The sequence below is a fragment of the Sardina pilchardus genome, chromosome 14 (genome assembly GCF_963854185.1).
Source record: "Sardina pilchardus chromosome 14, fSarPil1.1, whole genome shotgun sequence".
NCBI classification, from domain to species: domain Eukaryota; kingdom Metazoa; phylum Chordata; class Actinopteri; order Clupeiformes; family Clupeidae; genus Sardina; species Sardina pilchardus.
In genome coordinates this window covers 28,451,504-28,464,003 of record NC_085007.1, presented here as the reverse complement: position 1 = coordinate 28,464,003, position 12,500 = coordinate 28,451,504, and the positions used below count along the sequence as shown (strand labels likewise).

Genomic DNA, 12,500 nt, shown 5'->3' with positions numbered 1-12,500 from the left:
GGCATCTTTAATTACAATTGAAACATATTTTAATGATACAAAACGTACTTTAAAAGCTTTAAAATTCTACCTTTGCTCTCTGGATACTGATTTTTGATGAGTGGAAAAAACACACTCTCTCTTGTTCTCTTTCTCTTGCTATCACTCTTTCTCTCTTTGTCTCTCTTTATCTCTCTCTCTCTCACGGACACACGCACACACACACTCCCCGGTCTCACCGAAAGCAGCGGTCATGCCAGGGTCCAGCGCGGGCTGCCCGTCTCCAGAAGGCAGGTCGAGGCGGGTGAAGTCGCGGCTCTTGTCGTTGTTGTACTTCACATTCAGACTGGCCAGCTTGGAGAACTCCACACGCAGTGTACAGCAGGCATTGTAGATGTTTTGCCCATCCAAAGTCTGAGGGAACACACACACACACACACATAGAGAGCTTTGTCAGTTTATCCTGATTTACTAATCTACATGTTTTCACATAAAATGTATAATTGTAGAAATTTGTATATGTATATGTATATTCAACCTTGTGCAAGGCGCTATGGAAATACAATGAGTCCTATCATTTTTACTAATTGCTTTAGTAATTACTAAAGTACTTGGTTATTTATTCATCACTAATATTAATATTCCATTAATATTAATGAATTGTTGTTGGCACGGAAGCTCACATATGTTGCACTCTGGGGCTGAAGGCTTTGAAATGTAAAACCCAGCATATTGGGCGGGACACACACATCGTGCTCATGACGACCCCCCTGTGGCCTCCACATGCCGTGTATATGTATTACTGTAAACACTGAGATCATAGGCTGAAATGTGCTCCTATACGGACTATGCAGAAGCCAAAGCACGTTGTGAAAGCGATAAAGTGCACTGTATGAATGAGGGAGGAGACCCAGGGCAACAGCGACCTCAGCAGGCTGTTCAAACTGGGCTGACACTGGTCTGGATGTGAGGGGTTAAAATGGTAATTTGCTCCCTTAATTTGTTGACAAACTTATCTAATTACAACTGAACAGACGTGGCTGATGATTAACGGGCCAAAAGGCACGGCCTAAAATGTATTAAACAATTAAGCTTGTCATTTCAGCAACAATCATCAACAGTTCGGAAAAAGCTTCCCAGTGATTTCCCCAGTATGTTGGTGCGCTAGACCTCGCTAGGCCCTTGTTGTACTATCTTAGCTATAGTATGTTGGCGTCCTAGACCTCGCTAATGCCATGGTGTGCTAGCTTAGCTACAGTATGTTGTGTCCTAGACCTTGCTTCCGCCGTATTGTGCTAGCTTAGCTACAGTATGTTGGCGCCTTAACCTCGCTAGCAACGTGTTGGGGAGCGTACCTACAGTATCGTATGTTCCCTGGGTCCTGTGATCCCCGCTTTTCCTAAATAAATATGTATTGCGACTGGGAAAACATAGGACCCTTTTGGGGTAAAATGGGGAACATACAGTATAGGACCCGGGGAACATAGGGATGACCCTCATGGGGCTGTGTCACTTGGCTACAGTAGCGCTGTACTAAGTAGCTTAGCTACAGTACGGCGCCAGCAGCTCCAGCAGTGAAATGAGCACAGGTTCAATGAGTGGCCCACTGTTTGGCCCACTTGGCTCTGAGTCCGCATCAATAGCCGTATGAATGCAGCCACTTCCCCTCCCAGCGCTGGATATTATTACTCTTGTGCTGTGCGCATCCACACAGGCCACTGGGACACCTGGCAGCTGTCCAGCCAACCTGAGAGATTGTGCAATGCATGCTGGCCCAACACTCACACACTCTCACTCTCTCACAGACACTGTCTCTTTCTTTCTCTCTCTCACACATACACAGAGAGAGAGACAGACTCACACACACACACACACACACACACACACACACACACACACACATACACCCACACAAACACAGACACACCGTCTCTTTCTCTCTCTCTCAATCTCTCTCTCTCTCACACACACACATACACAGAGACACAGACACACACACATACAAAGACACAGACACACACACACACACACACCTGTGGATCGATGGCGTCCGGTCTGCTTAATGACAGCCAGCTTTAACACAGACAGGCATCCACCCCCCCACTCTATCATTCCTGCTCAACGCTTGTCCAATCAATAGCTTAAAGTGAGCAAGCCTCGCTCCGATAAATATCAGGAGAGGAGGAGAGAAAGATGTGTGTGTGTGAGTGTGTGTGTGTGTGTGTGTGTGTGGGGGGGGGGGGTAAGTCCTATTCTCCTTCTCCTCAGTAAAGTGCCTTTGTAAGGCGGCAAAGAGGAACTGATCTGTCATCATAGCGACCAACAGACACCCCAAGCAGCACTCCAACAGATGATATCTTCGGAGCACTGTGCTGTGACAGAAAAGGGACCGCAGTAAGCCCCGTACACACACACACACACACACACACACATACACACACATACAGACACACACACATATAGACAGACAGACAGACAGACACATACACACACACACACACACACACAGAGACACAGAGACAGACACACACACACACACACACACACACACACACGCACACAAACACACACACAGCACGTCCCTGTCTCGTTTGTCACTACTTCATGTCAGGCCAGCGGAGCATGTGTGATTGTCCAATAACTCAGGCCTTTTGCTCTGGCTCAGCACTTCATCACCAGCGGCTGGTTTAGTTCAGTGGAGAGCAGCGCTCCCCGTAAATGACTTGCTGTGGCCGTGCTTTAGCTGTGGATACAGTTCACCTGCTGGAGGCTCACAAATGCAGAGCCAGCGGAGCTTTAATGGCCTGTGCAGACTACACCATTTCAGCCCGATTTTGCCACGATTGTGTCGTGGCCGACAAATTTCCATTGTTGTGTCCGAATATTCAAAGTTGGGAACGACGTTCGAAGGAGGAAGCGTCTTGTAATGTGACATGTTCAACGACCCGCGATTTGTTGTCTGCGACATTCTACAACGTTATGATCAAAAGTCTAGCGTCAGAATTTTTGGGGAGTCCCCTATGACTCCCGTGTTGACACTGACACTGTGACGACACACGACGAGAAGGCTACAATAGATGATCTTGTAATGTGGCTCTAGAATGCTCTAGAATCTTTGCACCAAACTGTAGAACGTGACTATGACCAGAGACGGTTGAAAAAGGATCTTTGCTCTGACGTTAGAGTGGGTGATGTGACTGTGCTGCCGGCCTAACATTCTTATATGTCTATGCATATTTTGTACTGACCACACTGACCTGGATAAAAAGCCAAAAATGTATTCAACAATAGTAATAAACAATAATAATACAGTATGGAGAAAGAATGGCATCACAGTGTCTTCACAATTTCTCCATTTCTGCCCGATTTCAACATCAGCTTGTTCGGTTTGGACACAACACAACATCACCCGGTTAGTAAGGGCTATTTTTTTCGGATTCCCAGCCCGACCTTAGACACATCGATCATCCTCTGCAGAGAGAGCTGGACTCAGAGTCTCGCTGGAGAGACGGGGCAGTTGCTCAGGATGGAGAGGACCAGAGGGAGACCAGGAGAGACCAGGGGGTAGACGACCCCCATCTCCCACTGAGTCCCCCCCAGGGGGCCAGTTTGCTAAAGTAAGGGCCGAGTCACATGCATCCATCACAGGGAAGGGAATTCTCACGGCTCGCAGAGGGGGGGGGGGGGAGTCACATCATACATCATTTAGGATGTTGAGTGTTTTTATAAAGTACCATGTTTTATTATGCCACATTATATCTTTATATTTGTGCATATTGCTGTAAGTTGCTGTTGCTGTTGGAGGGGAGTCAAACAGCATGTGTTTGATCAAAATCATGAGGAGTCCTCCATTCACTCTACATGCAGGGATGGGTCTCTGGTTCTCATGCGGGGTCGGTGGATCATATATTATGTAGGATGTTGAGCGTCCTCTGGTTTTATACGCGCAGCATAATGCTTAATTATCCCACGCTACAGTACATTTCAATACTGTTGCATGCTGTTACAAGACATGGGTGGGATATAAACAGTGATAATCTTTAGTTACGTATGAGGTATACCTAATGAGCTCTGGAAGTCCAGGGTGAGTGTGGAGGGCATCTCTGTGAAGTGTGTTTGTGAAGGGGGGGGGGGTGAAGCAAGGAGGGGGTCATCTCTTGCCCAAGGACATAATTCTATGCTGTGTCCCCCCCGGCTGTGTCCCCTATTCTCATGCTGTAATAAATGTTCTGCCTTTATCCTGCCGTCCTCCTCTCTTCTGTAAGAGCCGGTGGGAGGGCACCATGTTGTCATCTTCTGAGAATTTTTCCTCTGGAGATTGAGATTAGGGCCTGGGGCTCTGGACTCACTGACTGACTGACTGACTGACTGACTACCCCCACCCCTGTCTCCCTCCACCCACACAGCCCTCCTACCCCCTCACACCCCCACCTCTCCTCTCTCCTGTCTCCTGGTTCCCTCACAAACAGGCTCTTTGTGCCGGAGAGGCGATGCAACGTGGCAGCGGCACAATAGATAACACCCGGCCACCGCAGGGGGAATTACCCGCCATTCTTCCCCGCGCTCTGCGCTTTCTCTCCTCCGCCTCCTCATCCTCCTCCGCCTCCTCCACCTCCTCCCTGCATCTCCTCTCTGCCTGTGCCACTGACGTTCATTAGGTATCCTCAGCACCAGCCACACATGAATCACAGGGGAGGGGTGTGTGTGTGTGTGTGTGTGTGTGTGTGTTGATTTGTGCATGCCGTGGCGACGGCTGATTTTCAGATGGGTGGGGGTGTTGATGTGTGTCTGCTGAACCGATGTGAGTTGGAGTGTTTATCTGACTGAGTGTGTATGTGTGTGTGTGTGTGTGTGTGTGTGTGTGTGTCTACTGGGAGGTGGTGTGAGTGCACAAATGGCTGCCAGACTGCTAAGTCTGACAGGCAGAGTGAGAGGGAGGGAGAGGCAGAAAGAGACAGAGTAAAAGAGTGAGAAAGAAAGAGAGAGAGAGGGAGAGAGAGAGAGAGAGAGAGAGAGAGAGAGAAACATAGAGGTATGAGGGACCTGTAGAAGCTGGCAGCTCTGCGTCCAGAGATGTGCAGTAATGAGCGATGTACTGTAGATGTGGATGTGGATGGAGAGGGTGTGAGAAGCCTAAAGCCTCCAAACTAACCCCAGAAGGATGCACAGATGCACACACACACACACACACTCACACACACACACACACACACACTGACTTTTACCAGCATTTATGTGCATAAGGGAAGATATCATATGATCTATTAGCAGAAATAGAATATGAATATAACATTCATGCGCAATTCTTTTTGTCATTAGCATATAATTGTCTATAATTTGTCTATTTATGAATTTATTCTATGTTTTATCTATAGTGTTTTTGGCCTTTATAAGCTTTATTTCTAGGTTGTGTCTGATTGTCTTCTTAACCCCTTTATTTCATACCCCCCGCCCATTTTTTGTTTTATTTGCTTGTCAGCCCGCCTCTCTATAAGTGTAAGTTAGTCTTAACTGTGAAGCATATGTTGGGTCAACTGTTGTTTTAAATTAACCATATAAATAAAGTGACTCGACTTGACTTGACGTGATAAGCAATTGTGTGCATGTGTGAGGAGCCTACAGTATATCCATCACACACTTCCCCTGAGTGAGAGCACAGTCCTACAGAGAACTCATTTCCCTAAAAGCTGCATTGCAGACGTGATGTATTGCAGACTAAATGGAACATGAGTCTGTGGATCATGTGTGGAGAGGCGAAAGGGATTTGTTTACGCACCACTTTGGCATGGTGCGCATTCAATGGGTCTGCATATTGTAGCAAGGCCTGGAACTGGTTGTTCTTGGTGAAAGTGATGATCTTCAGGACTGTGCCAAACTTGGAGAAGATCTGTGGAGGAAGAAAGAGGCCAAACACATCAGGATTATTATTTATTCAAGTGATCTAACAGCTCTGGGGTACTTCAAAACGTCACAAAAACACTATGCAAATGTACACCCACCAGATGAGGTTTTGTTTAATGTTAATAACGTTAGTGTGAAGGAAAAAGGCCAAACACATTAGCATTTATTTCTTCATGTAATTGAACAGCTCTGGATCCTTCAAAGCGCTACAAAAACATTATATAAATCTACAAGCTCTAGATGAGATTTTGAGTAACGTTAATGTTCGTGCATGTTAATCCCAGCCTTATGCTTTGTTTCTAATGTGCGAAGCCCTGGCTCTTTCTCAAAAGCATTCTCCAGCAACCAACCCCCGGCTCTGATCATTCCCACATTTTAACGAGGATGTCGTAGCTTAGCGCTAGTCGTTAGCATTGGCAGAGGAGCACTCTCCCAGGGCTGCTTGAGCTAGCCTGCGCTCAATCTCGTCTAATCAGACATGTGTGTGTGTGTGTGTGTGTGTGTGTGTGTAGTGTTCCCAGGAGCTCTCCCAGTTTGAGGAGATCACTTTGATGAGGGTGCATGACAAGAATATGACATGGGCTTTCCCTCTCGTTGATTTTAATGAGACATTCTTTTCCTTTGTTTACCATATGTAGCGGAGCAGCCGTGAACCCCACCGCACCCCCCCCCCCCCCCATTTGGACATCTGAACCCACTGGTGCGAGTCCATGTCACTTTGAATAAAAGTATCTGCTAAAAACCAGTCACTTGGCTTCACTTAGGTTGGTGTGCGTATGTGTGTGTGTGTGTACGCATGTGTCTGTGCGTGTAGGGGGTTCCTTACCTGATGTAGCACCTCCAGGGAGACGGGGTAGAACAGGTTCTCCACGATGATGCGGAGCACAGGGCTCTGACCCGGCATCAGGGTTCCGTCGCTGGACGAGGCCGAGCCCGACAGGCCCATGTTCCCAGAATGCATTGCGTTGACAGCCTGCAGGGCTGCCTGTGCACGCTGTGATTAGGTGATGAGAGAGAGAGAGAGACGGAGAGAGAGAGGGAAAGAGAGAGAGGGGGAGAATGACAGATAAAGAGATTAAGAAAGACTGACAGGGTAAGAGACACATCAGCCTTCTGACGTGTGGAGTACTGTTCTCCGTTCCCAAGGGTAAAAGACTGCCTAGAGCGGAACAAGTGTCTCGACACAGAAGGGGAAGAATGTGGCATTGTGAAATCCTGCACCTAAGGTGACTGAAACTCAAGGTCTCACGATTTCAGGAAACTGACATTCAATTCACTCAATGTCCTACTCGCGCTAGCACGGCGGGCTGCTAAGAAGGCCTCCCATGCTGGAGAGTGTCCACTGGCGGCCATGGTCTTGCTCTGCTGCAAGGTGACACCACAAACAAGGAAGTGCTGTGAGTCTCACTCTGGAAACCACACCCTCACAAACAAACAACCTAACTAGCTCCTTTATGGCGCATTCCCACTGCACAATGGCTTCCAATCATTCCCCTTCACAAAGACACACTGCTCATGTGTTTCCCTATCCTCTCCTGACGTTCTTGTTGCTTCACTGAATCATTCCCCTTCACAAAGACACACTGCTCATGCATTTCACTATCCTGTCCCGACGTTCCTGTCCCAACGTTCCTGTCCTGACGTTCCCGTCCTGATGTTCCTTTCCTGACGTTCCTGTCCTGACGTTCCCGTCCTGATGTTCCTTTCCTGACGTTCCCGTCCTGATGTTCCTTTCCTGACGTTCCTTTCCTGACGTTCCCGTCCTGATGTTCCTTTCCTGACGTTCCTTTCCTGACGTTTCTGTAGTTGCACTGCCACTCTTGTTGCAAAAGAACTAAGGTGCTTATTAAGGATTTATGAAGTGCTGTGACAAGCGAGTTCACCTGACCCCATGTTTGTGTGCATAAACGTTCTGTTCTCTTTTCTGTACACTCATGTTGTGTTGACATTTTGCCAACATTACGCTGTCAATACATCTCAGATCAATAGATCAGCTCTCATGCTGTCTGCTGTCTGTGTGAACGTTTTACTGAAGATTCACTGAAGGCAACAACAATACATATAACACAAAGAAACACAGCAATAACATCAATAGACAACAAAACATAAATAACTTTTTTGATCCTTGTCAGTTCAATTCCCGGCTTCCACCGTTGTGCCCTTGAGCAAGGCACTTAACCCCAAGTTGCTCCGGGGACAATGAATGTAATCCCTTGTAATAAAGCTGAGATACCGTAATTCCCCAACGATTAGCCGCGGCTTATCTATTGATTTTGCACAGATTTCATCAGCTATGAGGTTAATACACGGGGGCAATTAATATGGTATCAATATGGTTCTGTTTATTTTAACTTGCATAAAACACTGTCCTGTGGCTTATACTCAATGTGGCTAATACACAGGAAATTACTGTATATCGAGGGCTGAGAACCAAAGGGGCGTAAGTGACATTTTGGTCAAAATTGAGTTATACATACAGTATCAACTGAAAGCTCTTGATGAGCTCTTTCTAACTGGCAAAATTATAGAAGTAAAATATTTATAAATATAACGTTATTGAACAAAAACCAAAGGTCTTTAACTGTGAACATATAGAAGCAGTTAGATTGGTTTTGGCTCTCCTGTAAAGTTGGTGAAATGTCACTTACGCCCCTTTGGTTCTCAGCCCTTGATATATTGTAAGTCACTTTGGACAAAAAAGTGTCTGCTAAATGTAATGTAATGTAATGTAATGTAATGTAATGTAAATGTAATGTAATATAATGTATAATGTAATGTAAATGAGCCGAGCAGGACTCACCCCTTGGTTGGGCAGGTTGTCTGTCTTGAGCTCGCGGTGGTTGGAGTACTGGATGTAGACAGGCTGGTTGCGTACATGGGGCGTGGCGGCGGTGTAGTAGTTGACCATGGTGATGGCCGCCTCCTCGGAAGCCATTTCTATGAAAGCCTAGATGGACGGATGAGGGGTGGGAGAAGACAGGGGCAAAATGGAGGAAGATGCAGGTCAATACAGATGCTGGTAGCGGTCAGTGTTGTGGAAAATGTCCACTATGGAATCCAATTAACAATTAACACTTAACTATATACTAATTAACACTCTGGAACAAGGCGTCCAAAGGAGACAATGCAGACAGATCTCTGTAGACTGTTGATCTTTATTCCCCATATTGCAGTGATAGTACAGCCCAAACAATGTCCAGACCAACCATCAACCAATAGGGAGAAGGTGAGGTGTCATCTGCTGGGGCCCCCCCGATGAGATTCTGCCTATGGATGGCTGCGGCCCATCTTTTCTGCCATCTTCATATCATGCATTATAATATATGCAAACTGTGCAACCTTGGTGTGTGTTTCTCTGGTTCTGTCAAATTGGGTGTAAGAAGGGTTTTCGTATCTTTTTTACTTCATAGCCGGCAGTGTGCACCAAGAGCCTGTCCCTGCTCTGTCACCAGCTGATGTCCTCACCTCTCCCTTGACCATGGAACAAGAGGAGATGTCTTCTCCTGGTAAACACGATGCTCTCCCACAAACCACTCCCCTGACTGTGGCTCTGTTCTGCTCAAGATATCTGATAGCCTTGAAACGCCTGCAGTGAATGCAGTAGGCCCAGACGCCTGCAGTGAATGCAGTAGGCCCAGAAGCCTACAGTAAATGCAGTAGGCCCAAAACACTCACAGCCCAGAACACTTACGGTAAATGCAGTAGGCCCAATATTACAGCTTATGAAACCATCTACTGTATGAATCCTTTGAATCATGAAAAAACACCACATGAATTGAAACAAGGCCACAGAATAAAGATTAACACAGCATAGACCAGTGCTGCATGTGTATGTGCATGTGTTTGGTGGGGAAAGAGCCCATGATCTTGGTACATTCAGCCCTTTACTATGCAAGTGGTGCTCAAGCTTCAGTGAGCAGTTAATTGGCACAGGACTTCTGGAAGAGCATGAACTGGACACTTCAGAAAATGAAGTTCTCCCTTGTGTCCATTGAAACTCTTCCTTTAAAGGCTGACTGACTAGAAATCTAAAGCTACTCAAACAGACTTTCTTTTTTTTTTTGCATTCTGAGGCAGTAAATGTCAGACTCATTTCAAGATGAATAAAATGGCTGCTTCTGAACCCTGCATGGGGGAGATCTGAGGATCTGGGCATGGCAGGGGTACGATAGGGAGGGTGGGGTGAGTGGGGAGGGGGGGGTTATTTTTCATGCAAACGGCACAAAGAGGAATATTATTCCAAACTCCGCCATGCAAGGTGAGATAGAATGATTGACGTGAGCCTTACGGGGAAAAAAAACTCCAAAACAAAACAAACGAACCGACAGGGGGGGAAAAAAGCCCGTCTTCTTTCCGCTCTGATGGCCAATCAAACGTGCTCAATGCTCGGGGAAATTTATGCTTCAGGGCATTTTTAAATTTGCCGTCTATTTCCTCTTTGTCTACGAGTGCCCTTTCTTTCTTCCCTCCTTCCTCTCTTCATCCTTTCCTCTCTTCACTACTTTCTCTCTTCTCTACTTCCCTTCTTCCCTCCTTTCCCTCTTCCCTCCTTCCTCTCTCTCTTTTTTACTTCCTTTCTTCCCTTCTTCCTCTCGTCCCTCCTTCCCCTCTTCCCTAGTTCCCATCTTCTCTTCTTTCTCTCTTCTTCTCTTTCTACTTCCCTTCTTCCTTCCTTCTTCTCTTCCCTCCTTCCTCTCTTCCCTTCTTCGCTCTCTTCTTTCTCTTACTCTGACTATTTGAATTTGAAAGGGCAGGACATGGCACTGTGGTCGTCCATCGCCATTGTGTCCTACAGGGAGGGCTATTTGGCTGGTGTGTCTTATACAGGGAGAGCTATGTGGCTGTGTGTCCTATATAGGGAGGGCTATGTGGCTGGTGTGTCCTATACAGGGAGGGCTATGTGGCTGGTGTGTCCTATAGGGAGGGCTATGTGGCTGGTGTGTCTTATACAGGGAGGGCTATGTGGCTGGTGTGTCCTATAGGGAGGGCTATGTGGCTGGTGTGTCTTATACAGGGAGGGCTATGTGGCTGGTGTGTCCTATAGGGAGGGCTATGTGGCTGGTGTGTCCTATACAGGGAGGGCTATGTGGCTGGTGTGTCCTATAGGGAGGGCTATGTGGCTGGTGTGTCCTATACAGGGAGGGCTAGACGAGGTGACGAGTGTGAAGACGAGGACCTTGCTGTGTCTGAGAGAACTGAGACACACACTTCTGCGCCACCTTCTCCCGGTCGTCGCTAATGAAGCGTACGCTGACTAAAGCAAAATACCCCACCCACCCACCTACACACGCACAGACTGCACACACACACACCGACCCTACCCACCCACCCACCTACCTACACACACACAGGCACTTAGAGCAATTCTGTGAAATCAGCGTGCCATGAAAGATGTCCTTATTACAAGTCAAACAGCAATCACACATTATTTTCCCTTGAGCTGGATTGAAAAGGGTCGGGAGTTGGCTGTGTGGTTTTATCAAATGACGTGCCTATTTTATGAGGAGCTAAAAATGAATTAGCTTTAACCTTCAGTTTTACCCATGGTCCACAGTGCTCACCCAATCAGTCAATCTACACTCATCACTCAGCGAAATCTACGCTTCAGGGCATTTGGAAATGAAACTCCGTTTTTTGTTTTAATTCGATTTTTTGCCTTTTTTTGCTTTTATTCAGATAAGACAGCGACGAGTGACAGGAAGAGGGAGAGAGCGATAGGAAGGGATCAGTAAATGGCCGAGGGGGAGATTCAAACTTCGGTCCCCGCAGGTCCCCCCGAATGTGGCACGGATGCTGCAGTCATTTTCACCACTGCTATCAAACCCTACTAACATGTATTCATTCATTCATTCATTTGTTCGTTCATTGATTAGCAGAAATTAGCATCCATAGCTGTGCCTCAGTAGCTGTATATGAGTGTAAGGGGGGGGACGACTTACTTGGTTTTTGCCTTTGAGCATCAACAGGTTAGTGACTTTGCCGAAGGGGACGCCTAGCGAGATGACCTCTGCCTCGGACACCTCGATGGGGACTTTACGGACGTGAAGCACACGGGAGGGACCACAGGGGGATCGGATGCCTTTAAACGTTCTGCTATCGTTGCCATTAGCTACAGGGGAGAGAGAGAGAGAGAGGGAGAGATTAAACATTATGAAATACATCATATCATGCTATTCGCAACATGTGAAAGAAATGTGATATCCCCAAGGCTAACACGGATAAGGATACTTTGTCTTCATTTTTGAGGAAAAGGAGAGAGAAAAGAAGGGAGAGAGAAAAAGAGAGAGAAAGAAGGTGAGAGATCAAGCCATTTTAATACCAATAAAACACATTCAATATCGGCACAATGATATTTACAATGTAATATCCCCAAGGGCTTACATCCTTAGGCCAAAAGGCAAGACAGAAACAATACCTTTCTATATTACACCGAGAGAGAGAGAGAGAGAGAGAGAGAGAGAGAGATTGAACACGCCAGTGGACCATCCATCCAGCTACTTCCCTGAGTATATCCTCTTGTGCCTTAATATCTGAGATAAAACATCAGACATGTCTAAGACAAAGCTTTGAAGTCCCTCCGTTTAAGAGAGATAGGGCTTTGTTCTATTGTCTCTGCGTGA

At 46.7% G+C, this 12,500-nt stretch overlaps 1 protein-coding gene across 5 annotated transcripts in view; it reads right to left on the bottom strand.

Moving 5' to 3' along the window:
* Window positions 1-12,500, bottom strand: part of ptbp3 (polypyrimidine tract binding protein 3) — a 71,101-nt gene that overhangs the window by 14,043 nt on the left and 44,558 nt on the right. For 3 of the 5 annotated variants that reach the window (XM_062554671.1, XM_062554674.1, XM_062554672.1), the window contains exons 3-7: window positions 11,820-11,989; window positions 8,681-8,827; window positions 6,707-6,874; window positions 5,756-5,866; window positions 220-393 (exon numbers count right to left, since the gene is read on the bottom strand). In XM_062554671.1, the coding sequence (XP_062410655.1) occupies window positions 220-393; window positions 5,756-5,866; window positions 6,707-6,874; window positions 8,681-8,827; window positions 11,820-11,989 (770 nt within the window). Of the gene's footprint in view, window positions 1-218; window positions 394-5,755; window positions 5,867-6,706; window positions 6,875-8,680; window positions 8,828-11,819; window positions 11,990-12,500 lie in introns of all 5 variants that reach the window. The other 2 variants (XM_062554673.1, XM_062554675.1) reach the window with 1 other exon arrangement.